This window comes from Anneissia japonica, unplaced genomic scaffold (assembly GCF_011630105.1).
Source record: "Anneissia japonica isolate Jap-2015-1 unplaced genomic scaffold, ASM1163010v1 scaffold3040_len1308831_cov196, whole genome shotgun sequence".
NCBI classification, from domain to species: Eukaryota; Metazoa; Echinodermata; class Crinoidea; order Comatulida; family Comatulidae; genus Anneissia; species Anneissia japonica.
In genome coordinates this window covers 167,097-190,401 of record NW_022718257.1, presented here as the reverse complement: position 1 = coordinate 190,401, position 23,305 = coordinate 167,097, and the positions used below count along the sequence as shown (strand labels likewise).

Here is a 23,305-nt window from a genome sequence, read left to right as displayed (position 1 = left end):
GCCTAACCAAAACTTCTGGATCCGCCCCTGTGAGTGGCAATATATTTATTTTTTATTTCCTTCACATTCAACAATGATTTACATACCAAGTCTCTTATTGAGGCTTGGTTTTTTTTCTCCCCGACGGTGGTGTGGGGGGACTCTCCCCGAATGCCAATTTAGGATCCAATTTAATATTATTTAAATGAAAGAATGTGGTGGACGTGTAAGAAGGTCAGGGAGGAGAGCATTCTCCTGAGATTGGCACAAGCGAAAACGAAGGAAAAGTCTTAACCTTATTCGATTGAACCATTGTGCACAATTGAATGCACAACCATTCATATTCGTCACAATAAAAACAATAAACTTTGGAGCGTCGGTCGTCGGTGTGGGTGAGTACAAAATAAAACACAGCAAAAGTTTAAAGCCCTCTACGGTGGTTATAAACAGACTCCCGGTGTGACGTCATTTGGGCGGACATGTTGTTTGGGTTGCAGAAGTGATCATAGTTTGTGTCGGCATTATATTTGCTAAACTAATCCTTTTTTGTGGTGAATACCGTTGTTTTAATAACTGGATATAGCCCATGTTGGCATATCAAGGATTTATATTCTTATTCAGTTAGTTTAGTACCATGTTTCGTTGTATACCACTTTTCAGGGCGTGCAATCGTCATGTCGAATACATTGACAAGCGCCACTGCAGCCTGACTGCGGTCCCCGATGATATATTTCGCTATGGACGAACTTTGGAGGAATTATTACTCGATGCAAATCAGATTAGGGATCTCCCAAAGGTAAGGTAGATGTGCAGTTACCATGGGGTATACATTGTTAATGTCCCATTGTAACGAAACTGTTCTTTTTAATGACGGAAAGCACTGTTTGTTTTGGGTTTTTTTACTCTAGGCCTAGGCCTAGCCTGGACCTAGCTAGGTCCTAGGCCTACGCCTATGCTAGGCCTAGCCTGCCTAGACCTAAGACTAGCTAGGTCCTGGGCCTAGTCGGGATCGCCTAGGTCTAAGCCTAGCTACCTTTTCTAGGACTGTCTAGGCTAGGAAGTCCCTCTCTTATTAGCTAGGCCTAGGGCCTTAGACTAGACCCATCCATGATTGCATTTTTTTAACTATTAGGAGGGCTAGCGTAGGCCTGTCTCGGACTGTAAAGTGGCATTGGCGCTAATGCACTTTCGCACCTAACTTTTAATTCTTAATTTTTTTACCTCAGTGTTCTTCTCACAGTCACAACATATAATTAACAAACATTTTCACCTGATTTAACCACTCACAAAGTAACTTTTTCAACAAATAAGTACAGCGAATCTGTGTTCGCTAGCACGACGATTGGCTGCCATTTTGCAATCATTAAGAAATTGCCAGAACTTTTAATTCTTAAAGTTTTTTCCTCAATGTTCTTTTCACAGTCACAACATATAATTAACAAACATGTTCACATGATTTAACCACTCACAAAGTACCTTTTTCAACAAATAAGCCCACAAATAAGTACAGGGAATCTGTGTTTGCTAGCACGACGAGCAGCTGCCATTTTGCAATCAGTAAGAAATTGCCAGAATGTCTGAGTTTGCAGCGTGAAGTTTTTTGATCAAACGTTTATGAAAACTTATCTATTTGCCGTATTGTATGTCATTCTTTATATTGTATGGTGCTGTTGTTTGACCGTCTGTTCACATGAAATTCACACGTACAATAATTACTTCAAAAATTAGTAATGATCCAAATGCGTACACAGATAAAAAAAATAGGGCCTAGGCCTAAATCCAGAAAAACAACTATTAAAGCCAATGACGGTTCGATTAACCTCGATTACGACAAGAAGGTTCAAAAAGATGGTACTGCATGATGCCACATTTTGATGTCGGATGTTTCATGGGAAAATTCCAATTAAAATTATAAGACTGGCCTTTAATAGTTTCAAAATTTAAGAATTGACTCGGACATTCTGGCAATTTCTTACTTGATTGCAAAACAGTACAGCTCGTCGTGCTAGCAAGCGCGGAAACCCTGTATCAACCTATATTTATAAAGGTATCTTTTTGTTGAAAAAATGTACTTTATGAGTGGTTCAGTCATGTAAAAATGTTTTATAATTATGTGTTGTGACTGTGAGAAAAAAAATTCAGGTAAAAAAATTAAGAATTCAAAGTTAGGTGCGAAAGTGCATTAGCGCCGTATGCCCTATAAAGTAAGATCTGTATTGGAAATATATCTTTCCCTCATCGGGCATCTCTGGATCTGCACTGATCAGGTTATAAACTTTCTTTGGGTGTATAAAATAAATAATATTGCTTTCTTTCAGTAAAATCAATTTTATTCTTTAGTAGTAGGCCTATATATTTTTAATAATTTTACCAATTTGGATATTTTTTATCTATGGAATATGGTCTTTCAGAAGTAACAAACATATATTCATGAATATCTCCCTTCATGTATCTTTTCAATGCGAGAGTGTGCACTGAATAATATGTATGTGTAGCATGAGTTACCGAGAGATATACAGTATATATTTTACTGTATAGCATGAGTAATACCATTTATATTTTTGTAATACCATGTTGTATCAGCCTTGGATGTTAAAATATAAAAACACAAAAAAATTATAATTCTGATAAATTGAATTTAAGAGCTAGACCTTGAGGAGTGTAAATTAATGCGCACAAATGTAGTATGCGTTACCGTGGAATTGCCCACATATTTAACTTCATTTATTCTGCAGTAGTTTCATTTTATATTAATGATATTTCTTCTCTTACAGCAATTTTTTAGGTTGTTGAATTTACGAAAGATAGGATTGAGTGACAATGAATTGGAAAGATTACCTCCAGAAATTGGAAACTTTATGAACCTTCTTGAATTGGACATTAGTAGGAATGGTAAGCATCGCATCCAACATTAATGTTTAATTTTAAGCATTAATATCATCATTTTTGGTATTGTCATAAGTAATAATGTTGATATACACTGTAAGCCTACTTATCTTAAGTCCACCTATTGAGAAATATTATGAAATATGCTTCCCTTTTTCAATTCTAAATTATTTGAAAAAATATAAATTTAAACTTATTGACATTTTAACGTTCATGTGTGGGTTTTTCTTTCATAATTAAAAGGAGGCAGCAAAAAATAGAAAGTATAATTTATTAGAGGTTGTACAGTATCATTTCACATGCACAGCTAGTCTTTATAAGGTAGTTAAACTTGATTGACACATAATTTCATTGTCTTTAAATACCCATTAAATCTGTCAATGTAAATTTTATCCAATGATGTTTTACTGTTAAAATTAGGTAATGTTTTCTGTGGATCCACGTCGTATAGTTTAGATTCGCACTAACCATTAGGTCAGAGCACTAACTGCAGGCCTGTTACTTGTAGTATTTTAATATTATTGGGTGGACCGGTAAGCCCATTCCAAAAAACTCTCCACTCAATGTGATGTTTACCAATAGAATTACTGATATTAGAATGTTTTATTACAATTTCTTTAAATTTACGTTCGTAATACGTAACAAATTAATATGGATTAACTTCATTTAAAATTTTGAACACAAGCATAATATTTTTTTTTTAATATCCCTGAGATTACAATAATAACTGTTAATAGTTAAGGATGTGCAAGATGTTGGTAGAAATTAAGAATTATTTTCATTTATTTGTTTGATTTATTTCAATCGTCAAACTGGAACAGTTTGTTCCCACTTATAGGTGAAAAAACATCAAAGCAATTATATTTTCACAAGAATTATGGATGAATTCAAATTAAAAGACAGTTGTACAGCCTGAATATTATTTGAATCTGTTTAGATATTTAATATGTACAGTACAAACACTTTGCATGTACAATTCTACTATGTGTTTGCTCTGTACATTTGGCTGCAGGAAGTACAAATATAAAATCACTGAATAATGATAACTTTATATTTGTGTTTTAATAGTTGCAATGGTATTATTTAATTTTGGTTATGATTAATGACATTTAATTCATGCACATGGAGTAAATGCATTTGTAGTGATGCCATTTCTAATAAAGTGTTTACAATTACTGTACAAAAACAATATACAATTCAATGGATTAGGATTGTTTATCATCCCTGCCCACACTTAAAAAAACTTTTTAAATTATTTTTTTTTCCTTTAAAAATATCAGTGCACCAGCAAACAACCCAATTGTGATATTTTGGCTATAGGAAAATATAAAGAAAATCCTCTCTCTCCCTTCAGTTTTCAAGCCACTGTAGGTAGGATGATAAACTAATAATTATAAAAGATTGTGGCTCCTGGTGAATTTGCTGTAAAAAAAAAGATGGAGTGATCAATGGAAAATCTTAGTTGAAAGAGTTACAGTAGTATCTACTGTATTTATTCGAATAAACGCCCCGATTCGAATAAGTGACCCCTCAAATAAATGCATTCCTCTAGAGCGTACTAGGAATAAACACCTTCCTCAAATAGACGCCCCGGGCGTTTATTTTTTCCTTGAATAAACACCCTCCTCTAAATGACTGTAAACAGAACTAATGGAAGTAATCATTCTCAACACATTCCATTAATGTTTTACTCCAGTAAAATTACATTTATTCTAAACCTGGTTAGGGTCAATACATCTTATGAATGATACACAATAACACATTTTGGTATTTATGTGTTTTAATTCCACATTAACAGTCAAATTAGGGGGCGTTTATTTGAGTATACATATTCATTATACACCAAAAAAATACACATCTCCCTCGAATATATGCCACTCAAACACCCTTTTCAACAATAAATATATACAGTCAACTCTCCCAATACCGACCACCCAGAAAACCGGATTTCACGCAAAAAATCATTCCTATTCTTACTGTATTAAAATGCTTTCTGAAAACCGGATCTCCCAATTCCGAATTCCGGCCAAATTCTTAAGTCAGGAACAATAAAATTACCTTCTGAAAACCGGACGGCCAGTTTAAAAAGATGATTTATTGACGAAATATGTTAAATAAATCATCGGAGACACATCGACTGACTCCAAATAACAGCTATCAATCACAGAACAACACCACGTTTACGATCGTTAGTGTTGATCGTGTGACACACCGATAGCGCATTAATTAATTAATTGCAATAAGCCTAGATTTCATTTGTTTAATAAACTGATAAAAAAAAGTTCATGAGTGTGTTTTCTTTATTAAGGAATGTATCCTTTTCTCACATTTTGCATTCATTCTCACGCTAAGTTAAACCAAGCGGTCCCAACATAAGGCTATCGATTTCATAAAAACAATTGCGCACGACACTTTGACTGTCACCTCTGACTGTTTTCTATTGGCTGACGCAGTTTAGGGGGCGCTGCATAAGTTAGCACTTATTTTTAGCCTTCAGTGACCCACCAAGGTTATGCCAGCAGCGGCATCAAAAGCCAATCAAGCGTGCAACCACGTTGAAGCGAAGCAGATTATGACGATCGAACAAAAAATAACACTGACACTTATTATAAATTACGATACACATGAAGTTGATTTGTGTAAATTTTTACTGATAATAGACTTTGACACAAAAAAGATAGGTATGTAAAACAGTACAACATAAAATAATGTAAAAATAAAGTAAAACATGAATTTTAAATGACATTCTCAGGTCAGTAGGCCTACACAGTACATGATGCAGTGTGGTGTACCTATCTGCTGTACCTTGCTAGGCCTAGGCTTATTATCGACTCAAGGTTGGGGTACCAAGGTAGGTAAACATGACGTCCTCTAAACCGGTCCGTCCGGAAAACCGCTCAAAGTGGACAGTCCGAAGGGTCTTCGGTATTGGGAGAGTTGACTGTATGATAATTTTGAACAATTTATTTGCATCTAATGTGATCTTACAGTACCGCCACAAACTATTGCAATTTTACCTGCGCGTAGGCTTTGTAGATACATTGTAGCCTGATATAAACAATCTAAACAAGGCTACGAGAAGCAAACCTACCAAGTAAAAGCATGTTGTTTATTTGTATGCAGAAAGACTGCTGGAATAAACAACGTGTTGCTTGATAATTTGTGAATGACAAGCACAAGTTCAGACCGTTAATTAGTATGGAGCTGTTTTTCAATAAGAAAAATGTACACTTGACTTCATGGGAGTCTCCTCTTCCACTCGCTGTCCACGACAGGAACTTGTTTGGAATGCTGTATTATTTTTTTAATTAATTGGCCTATCCTAGGTCTAGCCTATTTTTCATTTACAATTATTTTACCTCTTTTAACTGTCAAAAAATGATGTCCTCAATGACAATGCACAAATGTGAAAAGATTGTTCATCAAATAATATTTTGTAGTCTTGATTTAGTAAGATAAATATAAAGGAGAGTTAATGTCCGTTGGTTGTAAAATTACCGAATGTCAAATGGAAAACCCAATGGAATATAAAACTTGGCGAAATGCCAGTTCATCTTGTCAACCCCGAAAATCCAGCATCGGACAGAGTGCGCGCCAATCAGAACATAGAAAAGTGTGTTAAAGGTTAACCTTATGGCAATGTTAAAAAGCTGTGAGCGACAGTGAGTAAAACATGAAGAAAATGGGTCTAGTATGACTAGCCTTAATTTGGCAAGGTAGTGATTTCTGTAGTTCCATTAGTATTAGTTCGCTTTTTTTACGGTAAACGGTTCGCTCAAATTACGGTAAAAAATAAACGTGATCTTTATGTAGAAATCGTAATAATTTGTACATGATTTGTCATCAGTATTGTTATTTAAAAGAAGAAAATTCCTACTACCAGAACAATAATATCAGATCAAAATTCTCCGAATTGGAAAGTTAACCAGTATAATTACTGTCGGCTCTTCTCCTCTATGGGGGAAAATGTAGGCCGTAGGCCTAAATGACATCAAAATTCGAACATACTGAAGGCCCACTAGGTTACCTAGCTAGCGAACTAATAATAAGGTAGGAAATAACAAAACAATAAAGTTCTAACATGGTTTTAGTAAATTGCAACATTGCTCATGTTGAAAGCTGGTAAACTATATTTCAATATTGTTTTCCGCATTATTCATCAGCCCGACAATCCAGCCTACAATCATTGCAAAGCTAATTAAAATAACAATGACCTTCGTAGTGGTTCGTAGCTACGTTCAGAATGTACCTACGAGCAGATTACTAGAGGTTACGCGCAGATACGAAGCGATAATTTCTATCTGTACTGTAATTGAACAATCCTATTACAGTATATTGTTTATTTAAACCAAAATATAAACAAGCCTGTCAAACTAATCCACTTTACTATAATAACTTGTATCCATGGTAACCATTCAATATAATGTTTGATTGTTATTGTTTAATTTGCCATTATGCTCTTAATTTCATCCAACAATGCTGCTGTTTACTATGAAAACTATATAAATTAAAGTTAATTTTTCAAAGTGTACGTTGAAGACTTTATTTTATAAAAATATTTTGATACATTACAATCTATGAATGAGAAACATTCATTATTTGTTCTACAGTACATCATTTATTTAAATATCTATATTTTTATCTTTTTAATAGCAGGAACATGTTTTATAGACTACTTTGCTTAGAAGGTCAAAATGTCAAAGATGGCGTGTGACCAACCTACACATTTTTACCTCTCACAGTGCTGAAGTTTACGAACTACAGTGTAAAACTACAACAAATGCAAAAAAAAATTGGCTAATGGAACAAAAATTTATGTGATGTCAAAAGTAGCATGTGCCTTTTACCATGGAATAAACCATTATTATGATCTCATGTGACCTGTAGTCAACCAATCAGATCTAAAGACTATAAATAGTTGAAAATAGGATAAAATAAAAAAAAAAAGAACTGAATTTATATGTCACTACTGTAGTTACTATAAATAGATTATTAGGTTGCATGTAATGGCAGAAATATTACCATAAATATAGTGTTTATTCAAGAATATTTTTGTATTTTGAAGGTTCTTTCCATTACGTATGTTAAAATTTCTTTTTATCTAAAGTAGGTCTTTTTATATTTTTTAAATAGGATTTTTAAAATAAATAATACAAATAAAAGTATCCAACAAGAATAAGAACATAGGATAGAGATTTTTTTAAAATCCAAATTAATACAATATAATATCCAGAGGAATATGATTAATTTATTTTACAAAACTACAATATTGTTGTTTGTTCACTAGTACTTGTCTTAGTGATGTTAATTGATGGTACAGTACAGACACAAATTACCGCTTCATATCTGCGCGTAACCTTTTCGTAATCTGCTCGTAGGTACGTTTTGAACGTAGCTACGAACCACTACGAAGGTCATTGTTATTTTAATGCTTTGTAATGATCGTAGGCTCGATCGTCGGGCTGATAAACAATGCGTAAACAATATTGAAATATAGTTTACCAGCTTTCAACACGTAAGCAATGTTGCAATTTACTAAATAAACAATGTTAGAACTTTATTTTTTTGTTATATCCTACCTTATTATTAAATCGATCATGTTTTAAAACTGTGTTTAGTTCGCTAGCTGGGTGGGTAACCTAGTGGGCATTCAGTATGTTCAAATTTCGATGTCATTTAGGCTTACATACGGCTTACGTACGGCCTACATTTTCCCCTATAGAGGAGGAGAGCAGACAGTAGTTATACTGGTAAACTTTCCAATTCGGAGAATTTTAATCTATTATTCTTCTGGTAGTAGGAATTTTCTTCGTTTAGATAATACTGATGACAAATCATGTACAAATTATTACGATTTCTACAGATCACGTTGTTTATTGTTTACCGTAATATGAAGCAGAACAACCTGCAAAGCGATCCAATACTAAATGGAAGTATAGAAATCACTACCTTGCCGAATTAAGGCTAGTCATGCTAGACCGCATTTACTCCGTTTTTTACTCACTGTTGCTTACAGCTTTTCAACATTTGCCACGAGGTTAACCTTTAACACACTTTACTGTGTTCTGATTGGCACGCACTCTGACGTCTAATGCTGGCTAAGTTTTATTTTCCATTGGGTTTTCCATGTGAAATTCAGTAATTTTACAACCAACGGACGTTAATTCTCCTTTATATTTATTATTTATCTTACTAAATCAAGACTACAAAATAATATTATTTGATGAACAATCTTTTCACATGTGTGTATTGTCATTGAGGACATTGTTTTTTGACATTTTAAATGAGGTAAAATAATTGTAAGTAAAAAATAAGCTAGGCCTAGGCTAATTAATTAAAGAAAATAATACAGCAGTACAAGTTCCTGTCGTGGACAGCGAGTGGAAGAGGGGACTCCCATCAAGTGTTTTTATTTATTTTTCCCTTTGTAATGTTCTATTAATTCACAAGCTTTAAATGTGTCCCACAATCAGTAGCACTATATAGTCTTTACACACTTCAAAAAAGCATAAATAAAAAAGACGTACACAAGAAGTTGAGTTTTTGAGTCTGACCAATTCCATAGTGATTTGTTGATATTAGTTTTGCATTAAAATGCTATCTCTTATACATTATGATTATATCAGTGTGGACGTTGTTGTTCATACTTGAAAAGACATCCGGTGCCTGACCTAATTAAATAATCAATGGTTGATCATTGAACAATGATGATAGTGAATTTCAATTACAACCTAAGTGACCAGATCAATAACAGGTCAATTTACAGAGCTGACCACTCATCGACTTCATCGTTGTGGACATTAGGCCTACAAGCGTAGTTCCTCTGGTTTAAGCCTACCCCGGGAATCCGCTTTTAATCAAAAGACAATTTTTCTCAACTGCATGCCTAATTCAATGTATTGAATATTATTAGGGGCTGATGTAAAGTTGGACGTAAAGAGGTAGGCTTATCAGGGGTTTCCCTTAAGGTTTTTTTTAACTAGCCAAGTGGACCAGTAAATTAATATTTTTACTGGTCCTCAATCCCTTTCACTAGCCACTATCTTGCCAACTTCGAAAGGCCCAAATACCATATTTGTGACATGCTAATCATGCTGGCCATCACCGATGAAAGTAACACTGACAGATACAAAAAAAATCTGTTCTCTCTGTTGTCTCTGTATGAAATTATGCCGCGAAATATAAATACAGGAATCTATTTGTATGTACAGTGCGCACAATACGATGTTCGGTTTTCCGGAAAGATCGGTTTGTGAAACATTTCTATTGAATCCTTTCCGAATAAGGTAGGCCAGTTAGGGCCGGGCCTAGACACTAATATAGGCTTAGCATAGCCCAGTCAGTGAATTCGGTATGACTAGACTACGAAAAGTTTTATTATTTAACATATAATACATACAGTACCTGTTGTTTAGCTGTAGTGCACAGCAAATTAAATTACTCTACCAATAAAATGAATGCTTTTATATTGTTTTTACGTGCATTTTCGGTCTGACATTTTTTTCTAAACTGTAAACGCAACACATATCAGGTCGTGCCTCCTAAACTCTGCCCGCTAATTGGTTAATTTTTTTTGTGGGGTCATGTGGCTGGGCAAAAATCCCATGTACTTGGCTGTCGTGACGTCAGATCGCCCAAAGTTTCATAGTGCGTTACAGCTTGCTGAATTTTTAATTAAACAGATTTATTTGTTTAATTGTTGTTTATTAATTTTTGTCCCACGTTGCATTGTGGGATGGATACATGACATGGATGTTTTAACTTCACGGTGCCCACACTGACGGAAATCAACTTCTCCTTGTCGCTGTAACATGCGGAGAAGGTGATTTCCCTCTGTACGTCTATCCATGGATTCCTCCATGGCCTAGCTACTGCGTGATGTTCATCTGTTCGCCTAATAGCGATCTTGTTGACATTATCTGTGTGAAATATTTTGTAAAGACATCGTTAAGAGGTGAATGAGTAAAACTGTAGGTATTTCGTCAGACTTTCATTGAAATTTTAACTGGTCATGCGGGCTTTTTATTGGGATAATTAACAGGTCCGCCATGCATTTTACTAGCCATTGGCCGGCGGACCAGCGCTATTTCGAACCCTGCTTATACCCGAGGAACTGTGGTAGTTTAAACAAGTCTTTTTAAACTTATATTTGAATGGTGATTTGTACTACCAAAGTTGACCATTGGGATAGGTGGTCCATTCATTTTTCTGCTTGTTGTAACCTTGTAATGTTTATTTTTTGTTTTGAGGTAAAAATATTGAGATAAGAATAAAGTTTTAAATAAATTAAAGATTCTTAGTTCTGAAATAGTAGATATATTTTTCTAAATCTATTTATTGCTACAGAATTGTATCAGATTTTTGAAGGCATGATTGTAAACAAAATGGCATTTTGCCAGGTGCATGTCCCTTTGCCAGGTGCATGTCCCTTTGCCAGGTGCATTTCCCTTTCCCAGATGCATGTCCCTTTCCCAGGTATGCTTTTGTATTGATAGTAGAAGATACTGTATAATTCTCTATGTGAAGAGACCCTTTTCTGCTAGATCTCTTGTCAGTTTAAATACTTGGAGGGGAATAGTGTGTCACACAGTTCTGAGTGTCATGTTATTTGTGTTCTGTGATCGATCATCATCCTCTGTGTCTTGAAGCATGCCTTTAGATACATGCCTCCAAACACCAATACATCAAGTCATCTTAACATTGCCACAACAACAATCAATCTACTGTATTTCAATCAAATTCAACTTGCATAGTATTTCAGTCTATATTCCACGATGACGTTTGCTATTGAATATTAGTAAAATACTTCAGTCAATATTTTAGTTATCGGATACCATGTTACCTGTCTGTAATATTTAATATGATATTGTAATATATCGTACATGTGACTGCATTGCCTTGAGGGCAGTGTTGTAAGAAAATCATCAAATGAATCGCATTACGGGCATATGTAATTATGAGAAACTTAAGGAGATGATTCCAGATTGACCTGGTTCTGAAGTATTCTTGACTGGTTATGTTACTAGAAATTATTGATGAATATCATTGATTTGACTGTGGTAGCTTGCTTCTAGATTAATATCAATCAAACTTGAACTTTGCCAACAAATTAAGTTATTGGACAGTATAAGGTCTAGGTACTCTTGGCTAAAGAAGCTTCCTTTGTAATTCATACAATACAGTATAGCATTGATTTGTCAACGGGAGAAGTAATATAATGAATTCTATAAATTTTTAAATGTTTATATATTCCCTTTATACATTATTTATTCTTCTTCAGTAATTTTTTTTTTCAGAGAGAGCTAAAAGGAATGTCAAGATAGTTATGAATATTTTTAATTAGTTTAACATATTATTGTTTTTAGCTTAACTAACCATGATGGGTTAGAATCCAGTTATGATTAGACATGTTTTGGCACGTTCACAATATAATCTTTACTCATTTGCACATAAATATTTGATAACAACTATTTGCTCATAAACATTTTATATTTAATGAGTGCAAAGGTGTACCACATAATTTCCAAACTTAATGGTGCTTCACAATACTGGTTTTTGTCAAGAAACACGATCATTATTCATGCAAGACTAAACTGGAAATTGACCAATGAAGTTATTAGAAATTGATGGGTGCACTCCCCATTTAGTTCTAAATCTGTTATATTATTTCTCCTTTTTTCATACCAAACAACCCTATAATCTCACTCATGTAGTATTTTAAGTTTGAACTACAGTTCTTTAGTAGGAGAGTCACATTTTTTTTTTATCAGAGCCAATGCTACATTTTAGTAATAACGGTTGGCTTACAGTATGTAGAGCATACTAATGATAAATAGTCTTTAAAGCATTGTAAAATATATTTAAAGACACCAAAATTTAATTAAAATGGATTGTTATAAAAATAAACAAATAAGGTATGGTATTAATTTAAATGACTCCCAGATGATTCAGTTTGATTATTTATAGATGTTTTAGTAAAAAAAAATGACTTATAACAACAAAATACAAAACTAATAAGCACTCATAAGAATCAGAAGTTATGATATCTGGGCTAACTGTTTATCGTAATACAGGATTTATTTCAAGAGGGGTCAAAAAGTCATAAATTGATTACTACCCAATTTAAAGGTCTAATGCAAAAGAGAAAATGTAATATTTAAATGTCTTTTAAATGGTAAAGATTTTTTTTTAATTCTAATTTTCAATCGTAAGTTAAATGTACAGTATATTATTATACAAATTAAGAAATTTAATATTTTATTTTATTTTTTAATTTTTAGCTTATCACAGATGGTGTAGTATCAAATAATAATAAAATATGCTACAGTAAGTGTGATAATAATATATACTAATATTTACTAATGATAATATGATCTACAAATTTGTATAATGATGATGACGATAATAGAAATTTATAATAAACATAGTGAAAACTAAATATCAACTGTCTTAATAAATTACAACATTTTTGTCTGTACTGCATTTTCCTGTTAGGCCCTATAAAAAATATTAGTTTATCAACCTACAGTATAGCCTAGGCTGGAAAATTGATGAGTGAGGGAGGCTTTTTTCAATTTTTTAAAATTTTGCCAAAGCCAAATATCACCCTTGGGTTGTTTGCTGGTGCATTAATAATACATTTTGAAGAAAAAAAAAAGTAAAACATAATTGAGATAATACAAACAATATCTACTAACTATTTAATTTTAAAAAAATATGAAAAAAAAGAGAAAAATTTTTTTTAAAGTATTTTTTTTTCCAGTACTATAGAAGACATGCGCATAAGGGTAATAAACTAGTAATTTTTTTATTGAGACTTAGGTATTTTATTTTGTTGTATAAAACTTTAAACAGTTTGTAATTAAATAGGGGACTTACAAAGTTGTTACGCTAATATTACAAATAATAATAATAAATATAGCCTAGCCGTCTATACATAATTATTATTGAGCAAATAATTTATGTATTTTTTTTACTATGTACTATGAATTCTTTTCCTCAGCATTGTTTTTTAATTCATTGCTGTAATATCTTTTAATAGTTGATTTGCTAGATACTGTAGGAAGTAAAGGAAATGACAGTGATCCTGTTAACATAGAAGTCTGTCATTGCAAATCATCAAGGCTATATCCATGTATTTGTCATACATTTTCAATTATTTCTGGTGTCAGCAGTATCTCACCCCCTCACTTTGTGGTTTCTTGATCTTCCGTCATTTTACACCTACTCTGCTTCTATAAACTGCACGTGGATGTTTATAGTCGGTGTCATCAAAATCACTGCTTGATTTGTGCAAATTAGTCATCATACTAATCCAGGATTAGTACACCAGGTTAATCGCTTTTTAACCTAGCTCTAGAATTAGCAACATTTACTGTGAAAAAATGTAACCTAGTAATGTTAACTAGTCAGTTAATGATTGTCATTGTGGCATTTTCCACATATAAATAAGATCTGATTTCAAATTCTAATACTGAACTTGTCTGTCTATAGTCATACAGTATTTCTATACCACTTGTAGATTTCAAAATATATTTTTACCATTTGCCCTCTCTGACATAAGTTCACATAACATTTGATATTTAAATGTCATTGTCATAAAAAATGATTATGTTTTGCTCCATTGAATAATTTAACATTATGCTTCGTCAATTGTAAGGCAAAAATGGCATAGACTTTTTCTAAGCACTATATTTTTTTGAATAAATGGTTGATTAATTTATCCAATATTGTGTGTGGGATGCATTGTTATGAACAAAAAAACAGTTTATATGAGTACGGTGTAAATCAACGCGTGCATTTCCAATGTTAATCATTTGGGACCTTAAGATGACCAATTAAGACTCACGATTTAAGCAGCTAATTTCGTAAAATTGGCTGATATTTATATAATTAATAAATATTGTACACTTTCATTGCATGCAGTAATAATAGATTCATGATAACAATACTGTACATAATTAGAAAGGCATTATAATAGGCATTATGTGTAATATAATATGCCTTAACTGTAAGTGTAAAGCTAGCATAAATACATACTTTTTGAATTAGAATGGAAAAATTTAGTTGCATGGTAAATTAATGGCTTAAATCTACTTAGCAGAATGTACTTATAGAGGTATTTTAAGTATAAACATGTTTTCTTTGAATTGAATTTGTAATCCATGGGCCTAAAACACAGATTCCTGAATGGATTGTCCCAATGTGTGGGCATAAGCTGTGGTTTATGAAGTTTTAGTGTACTTTCTATGTTAGTCATCATCATTGCTTTAGTCCATTATTCATGTCATGGCAAACTTGTTATTATTGACATTGATTTTAAGGCTGTTTTCAGAATTACTATATGAATCTCTCAATAAAGGAAGCCATTTTTGTATCAGTCAATTGATGTACAATTTTCTATCCAATTAAAGACCATTTTTGGGATGGGGTTTCCATGGTCTTTGGGACCATAGAAAAGTGGTCTGTTTGGATAGGGGGAGTCTTTAATTAGAAGGACACCTGTAGTATTGCTTAATTAAATCTTACTTCTTTGATTAGAAAAGTGGTCTGTTTGGATAGGGGGAGTCTTTAATTAGAGGGAGACCTGTAGTAATGCTTAATTAAATCTTACTTCTTTGATTGATAAAATACTTTGTTTTCATTAATACAAATAATGGTCAACTTGAAATTATGGTTATTTTGTATTAATTGTATGAAACTTCAATTAAAAGTTGAGGACATAATTATACCATAGTCCCTGCAATGTCAATAGAGTTATCTGAAACTATTTATGGGATATTGCATTCATGACAGGGGCTGAGTTATGAATCCAGGAGATTTCCTAATCTGGTTTCTCTTTCACTTTTGTTATTTACCAATACCATTTCATCAACATTAATATGTGATGATGATCGAAACAGGTTTGTTTAATATTTCCTATAATCACAATAATCATGATTCATTTTTTCCCTCCTAGATATTTTTGAGATTCCGGACAACATCCGTTTCTGTAAAGCGCTGGTGGCTGTAGACCTCAGTGGGAATCCCATTTCGTGGTATGTATCTTTTGTTATCTGTCAATCAAACCAGATACTTAACCTTGTTGAAATCGTTTGTTATTCAAATTTGAGAAGTGCACTTATATAGTACTCAATTGAATTAAGTTGTTGTAAAACATCATTTTAGCATACAAAAAAATGATTACTAAAGCTCTGCCCAGGTTTGACATAAAACTGCTATATGCCCATATGTAGTCATGATGTGCCTATATATGTCCATGATGTAATGTCATGACCAGCCCTCAAAATTACTGTCGCCATTCGGCAATACCGACATAAATGGCGACGTGCAGCCGTCCAACGTCGATGAAAAAATCGCTGACGTGAAGATTTTAGGCCTGGCCCAAGCTAACCCAGGCCTACGCTGGTACTTTTATCTTTAATGAAATCAAGTTATTTTAATGTCTTTTATGTTGTGTTATGAGTAAAATGTGAATAAAATCAAACTGGATTGTATGTGTCATGCTTTTATATTGTTTTTACCTGCATTTTCGGTCTGATTTATTTTTCTAAACAACACATTCTTTGTGTAAACATTAGGTCGTGCCTCCTAAACTCTGCCCGCTAATTGGTTAAGCATGTGCTTGGCTATGATGATGTCAGATCGCCCAAAATTTCGTAGTGCGTGACAGCTTGCAGACAGAAACAAGCTCAGTGTAAACAGGTTAATTTTTAATTAAACAGATTTATAAAACAAATAGGAAACACTTGTGTTTTTGTTTTACAGTCAAATCTAAAAAATTTTAATGTCATTCTCTACAAATTTCCTCCGTAATTAGCAACACGTTTTTGAGGAATGAGTGAAGCTATCATTTAACTTACACTGATGAATCTACAACATCCAAATCCGAATTAAACGTCTACTGAAAAAGAGTCAGCCGTCATAGAAACTTGCTATGGGTTCCGTCTTCATTTCATGTTGATTGCAATCAATTTTTAAGGATTAGGCAAGGCGATAATACACTTTATGAACAATATTAAGGCGCAACTTTCAATTTATCAACATTAACGTTTAGGCCTACCGGTGTGTCGTTTTAATAATTAGATAATCTCTATGGCAACGCTTTTGGGACTGAACTGGCTGTACGTCGCTTCATAACCTTCGTGACAGTTCATTCACAGGGTGTTGTAACAGACAGCGATGATTATAGCGTTATTTCGTCTGGAAAATCGTTGTTTATTACTATTAGCTATTAACTGTTTGTTCGATTTGTAGTTTCATTTTATTTGTCATCATAAAATAAACATTGTTCAACATTTTATCAATAATTAGTTGTGGTTGAAATTTAGTATGTAGGCTAGGTTTTCTAGCTTAATTGGGTGACTTGAAAACATCCATCACTGCTACAACAGGTCAGCATGGGTTGATTTCAGGGCTGTAGGCTGAAACTAAAAACTGCCAATGTTATAACCGTCGTAAATTTTATAGCACTGGCGATTTTCATCATTTTTTTGCCGACATAATTTTTTCTTAATTTTGAGGGCTGCATGACCTTATTTAGGCATAACACATGTTTTTGTCAAATAAACTTTGGTAGTCTAGACGTGCTTGAAGTATAGAAATACTGTGCGAAATAGGCATTATGATCATTGCTTAATATAAAAAACCTGAAATTATCAAAAAAAGGTGTGATAATTATTACACCTGGGTGACTTTAGCTACTATAATAATGCTGTAGTTATCATGTCATAAGCCCAACCAGACTTCTCCTTTCCTCTTAAAAACAAAATTGGGCTAATGGGGTATAGACTTAGACTTGAGATAGATCTCATAACACGTTGACTGCCAGAACTTTTTTGGGATGGGGGGGGGGGTGTTCCTTCCCGTGTGCCAGAACAAACATACAAACATAATTTTTAAAAATTCTATCTAGTCATATATCATCAAATTAATGGGAAAATATTTGGGGACGAGTAAACTTGTCGCCGGCATCTCGACAGCATTTTTTACTGTCTCTGCCAAGTGCAAATTTTCTCTTCCACTTTTTGCATGGATTGGTATGTGTTCAGAGGGTGCCCCACTCATGTAATCAAGTATACTGCCGGAAAGATAACAACAAACATACATCCGTTGTTTGTACGTTATCGTCTAGGTGTACCTTCCCCGAACTACCAGCCATTAAGTCTGTGGTTCTGCAATGTTTAACAAAGAAGTGATAAATGCTAGAATGTTACCCCCAGCAACACCCTGTGGGAAGAGTATACTCGTCATTGGCAGTCAACAGTTTTTAACTGAAGTTATCCAGCAGATATGTTACAATTTGTAAGGATAGCCAACTGAAAGGCGTTTTTTCCGAACATGGCATGTCAATTTTGAAGTCATTCTGTTTTTTTCTTCTTGAAAGTATTTTTTAAAGTCAGCTAAACTGCACATTCGAATCACACCCTGGGGCAGATTGTTGAAAGCGATCTTTTGACGGTACTAAAGCTTAGCTGGCTATAATCGTGATGTCACTACAGTTAAGACCGTTTTATAGCAATCCATCCAGCTGCACTATTTTCCTGATAAAGTGCTGGTATGCTAAATTAGACGTGAGATAACGAGTGGGCTTGTTTGTTTATAATATTTTTATCGTTAATGTCTTAAGATTAAAAGTATACTTCCTTTTAGATAGGAACTATATTAAGTTTAAGATTGTTCATGGGATTTTTTTTCTTGGAATTTATTACTAAATTTAAAATACCTAGTAATTATCTCTCCCAGTCCCTGGAATACACTCTTACAGTAATGTTAAATATGTTGATTAATTAGGAATTGTAGTTTTAATATTTTTTAAATATTTCCCTAAGGGAACTGGGTATGTGTTGTGTTTGATACATTGTCTAGTGTTGTAGTATGAAGTACATAGGGCCCTGACAATACGCTTACTGTACTGGAATTATTCAAATGCAAAATTGATTTCCCAAGTTACCTAAATGCATGGGCCTAACAGTTGTCAAGATATAGTCAGCTACTTTTTCTGCCACAGTTCATCAATTTCTCTTCGTTGCTTTCATTTTTTAGAATGCTCCAGTCATACCAAGGTACTTTCCTTATCTCTCAATGGGCATGATACCTCATTCTCTTGTATTAATAGATCCATGCTTCTTAGCTTTTTAAACCCAATTCAGAAAAAATATTTATTATGGTAATTAGCTTTAATTTATTTATTTTTTTTTGTGATTAGGTATAAATCTACCTATTGAGTTCCCTGTTGAAGTTTTAAAATCTCCTCTTTCACTGCCTCAAAATAAAATGTCTTCATTTTTATTCTAATTAATAATTCCCATAAAGAAAATCAAAAATAGATTCCGGATTTTTTCTCTAAATGCATCTGCAGTCTTAAATATATAAGCATTGCTGAGGGTCACTTGGATAAAAGCTGGTGACATTTATTGCCGAATCTCGTTCTTGCAGAGTTGACAAATTTTTTTAATGTCTTTTTCATAATTTCTGATATCCCCGTTGAAGTTCACGTGTATGTTTAATCTCATAGATATCGATTGCACAAGTCTGTATTGCTGCCTCACTGAGCAATTGCCTGCAACTGAAAATATGCTTAGCCTCACGAAGAGAGTCAAGGAGATAGATATAAATTACATTCTTCCTGCTTGCTCAAAGTTCTCAACGAATACACTGTCAAGTTGTTTCTCAGCCAATACCATCAGACTCATCTCTGTCGCATTACTCCTACCTGATTCTATTATAAAAATCATATATCTTTAAATTGAATATTTCTTATTGAATTTCAATCTGTTCTTGAGATTAATGGGAAGTTACTGCAAATGGTTTCCACCCCAGGCAAACGTTGTACTTAAATATAATTAATAATAATAATAACGATGTTAGTCGTAACGGTTAAATTGGTTAATAAATCTTACTTTTTAATGGTGAATGTTATTTTTCCAAATGATACATTCTCGCGTAGTTGTGTTTTTATTTCTGGAGGGGAGGAAAGATGGGATTCAGTACTATTTTCCCCCTTTTATAGATCTTTATGAACAGTTCACAGAGGTTACAATATTTATAGAAGTTGAATGACCTCTTAAAAGTTCCAACCCAACCCAAGATTATCTGTTAACCAAGGCTATGACTAAGATACATCTGCCAGCGTATAAATTGAATAAGTTGTTCTATTCATACACTATAATACTTACAACTGGTTATTTCCCTTTCCTTCTCCAGCAGTGTTTCAATCAATAATAAATAAAAGCTACAAATCCTTTTAATATATTTTTCATAGGATCTCGAGTGAGGGCCTAAAGGCATCCTCTATTACAACATACCTCACACACTTTTTTTGAATTCATGATACATTTTTATTTTGCCTTTCTGGGGATTTTTCGAAAAAGAAATTCACTGACGAAACTTACAACATGCCAGGCAATTACTATATAATCTATGTGGTATAAACAATTTTTAGTATTTATGGTAGAGCTGCTATAAAATCCAATTGTACTATCACATTATGTTAATTTCATTTGCAAACCTAATGACTTTGATTCTATAATGAACAAGAAACAAACAATGGCTTGTTGCTTGGGAATTACAGTAACTGCATCAGGGAACATGCAGCCAAGCTGATCTCTGCATAATATGCACCCAACAGTCAACGCTATTATTGCTCAGTGTAAAGGAATGTAAAAATGTTTGCTCCTGTTACTGATTCTTAAACAGAACATGGAATGTGAAAGGTTATTCGTGATGTGTTATTATTAAAGCAGTTTTTGATAGAAATACGTTTTGAGAAATTAATTTCGAATCAACCACCAAACTAAATCATAAGTTTTACTCATTCCACATTCAAATAACTTTAGCAAACAGTTTAATAATAAAACACAAAAAAATCAAATAAGTTAAGAATTGGGAATTAGGATTTTTTTTCAGTCTGGAACGTAAGGGTAGACAACATTTCAAGCCTATATATTTGAGTACTACGTCGCTAAATCATGGTACATGTAATATGTTTCTGAGGAACTACTAATGTACCTATCAAGCGGTCTATATGGCAGAGTTCATCTAAAGCTTTTTAGCTAATGATATATTAGAACCTATACTTTTCGGGTATTGCCAAACCCCGCAAACACACAGTGGAGCCCAACTAAACCACTTAATTGTGGTTGTATCATGTATTATAGGATCACTTGAAATCTCAGTAAAATGTAATAAAAAAGTTTATGTTAATAAAAACCTTTTTTGGTTGAAATTTAGATTTTTATACATTTAATGAAACTACCGGAGCTCACCATTTAGTTGCGTTATGTATTTCAATTTTTCATAAGGTTACAATCCGCAAACAGATACGTTGTAAAATTAAGGTATAAAAATTTGTCAGTTTAAAAATGAGATTTGTTGACTGTAACATAGTTGTAGGAAGCATTCGGCCATATTGACCACTTTTGATAATGTTTGCTCGGAATTGATGCATTGTGTTGTGACACTATACCCTATAAATCCAACAAATTGAAATTCCCAAGTTATTTTTGTTGTAGAGTGCATATCAGAATTTACTACAGAAGACTAATCACAATGTAAGTTATTGTCTTTTATATTATGAAATATAATCTTGATGTATTTTCTTTCAGTTTACCGGCTGGCTTCACACAGCTAAGAAACCTTAAATATCTGACTTTGAATGATGTTGGACTTGAAAGTTTGCCAAATGACATTGGAAAGTAAGTAATTCTTTAACCAAACTCCAGGCTGTTGACAAATTCTTTATAAAAATGTTATATATATATATAAAAGGAAAAAAAAGAAACCTGTAACACCTACTCGTAACTCCCACCTCAAATTATGATTTTAACTGTTAAACTACCTTGTTGTTTATTGACCAGCATAGCTCGGTTGGCTACTGTATGCGGGTGGTAGCCACTCTGTGTGGGCTGAACCGTGAAGATCTGTTGTTAACCGTTGTTACCAGGTTCAATTCCATCCATTGCTTTCCTTGTGTTTCAAATAGAGGGCTGAAATGCAAAGTATAAAAACGTGCACGTGAAGAAATGTTGAAGCCGTTGGTCGCATGTGCAATATTGCTTGTGTGCATGTTAAAGAATGCACCCATCAGAAAAAAAAGTAGGGGATTGTCCCCCCTCGTGTGCTAACCCAATCACTATCCGAAGAACCCCACTGAAAATATGTCTCTGGATGTATGGGTTTTCCTTGGTGTTCCCACTGAATAAATAATTGCAAATGCTGTTTGAGACCATGATCATACCTGTCTATAGTGTAAAGAACCGTTAACATTTTGAAAGTATGAAGCCTGCTCAGTAGTAGTTTATTCAGATTGCTAAATGACCTTTGATGAATTTACCTTACTGCTGGTATAAAAATAACCTACTGCCACTTTCAATAATGTTACTAAAAGGCAAGTGACCTGTCATCACCTACTAAAGGCTTAACCCTGACTATAACCAAATGATTTTAAGGTAAAAGTTTGCCATTTCTTATATGCTGCTGAATGTTGAAGATGCATGAGAATTAGGATGGATAAGGGACAAATTACCCCTTACATGAGGGGGGGTGGGGGCATTAAAAATTTCCAATTTCAAATATTTGGAACTGGACAGAAAAAAATTTAATATTTTATTTATTTTATAATTTGAAATCTGAATAATAACATTAGTATTGCATTTTACAATTTCATTTTCCTCCAGTTTATCAAATTTAGTGACACTAGAACTGCGAGAAAACTTACTGAAAACACTGCCACCATCATTATCATTGCTCGTCAAATTGGAGCAGCTGGACTTAGGCAGCAATGAACTAGAAGACTTGCCAGAGACGCTCGGTGCTTTACCGAACTTAAAAGATCTTTGGTTAGATTGTAACGCTCTCACAGAACTACCAGAGGTTAGTATTTATGACTGAGATAGTTCAATTCCTCTCAGGTTTTTTTTTTCTCTTCATTATTTATTTTCAAACACTGATGGTTTAATGCTTCAATATACTATACTATGTAATAAACATAAATTAATATTTATAAGTTAGCATAAACAAGCCACCAGTATTGAACTGTATAATATAATTTTTTAGTACAGTATAGTCATGAAATATTGTACTTTTACCTGCGCGCAGGCTTCGTAGATACATCGTAGCCTGAAATAAACAATCTAACCTGCGCACAGGCTTCGTAGCCTGATATAAACAATCTAAGCAAGGCTACGCGAAGCGAACCTACGAAGCAAAAGCATGTTGTTTATTTGTATGTGCAGAAAGACTGCTGCATCTTACTGGAATAAACAATGTATTGTTTGATAATTTGTGAATGGCAAACACGAGTTTAGACCGTTAATTTAAAGTATGGAACTGTTTTTCAATAAGAAAAACGTACACTTGACTTCATGGGAGTCTCCTCTTCCACTTGCTGTCCACGACAGGAACTTGTTTGTACTGCTGTATTATTTTTTTTAATTAATTA

The 23,305-nt window shown here is 33.5% G+C and overlaps 1 protein-coding gene across 1 annotated transcript in view; it reads left to right on the top strand.

Moving 5' to 3' along the window:
• Window positions 1–438: 438 nt before the first annotated feature.
• The window catches only part of LOC117110463 (protein scribble homolog), a gene marked incomplete in the record, with an annotated part of 107,104 nt that continues 84,237 nt past the window's right edge, over window positions 439–23,305 (top strand). Inside the window, 5 exon segments of the mRNA XM_033253169.1 lie at window positions 439–775; window positions 2,754–2,871; window positions 15,824–15,902; window positions 21,471–21,560; window positions 22,542–22,737. Of these exon segments, the coding sequence (XP_033109060.1) occupies window positions 614–775; window positions 2,754–2,871; window positions 15,824–15,902; window positions 21,471–21,560; window positions 22,542–22,737 (645 nt within the window).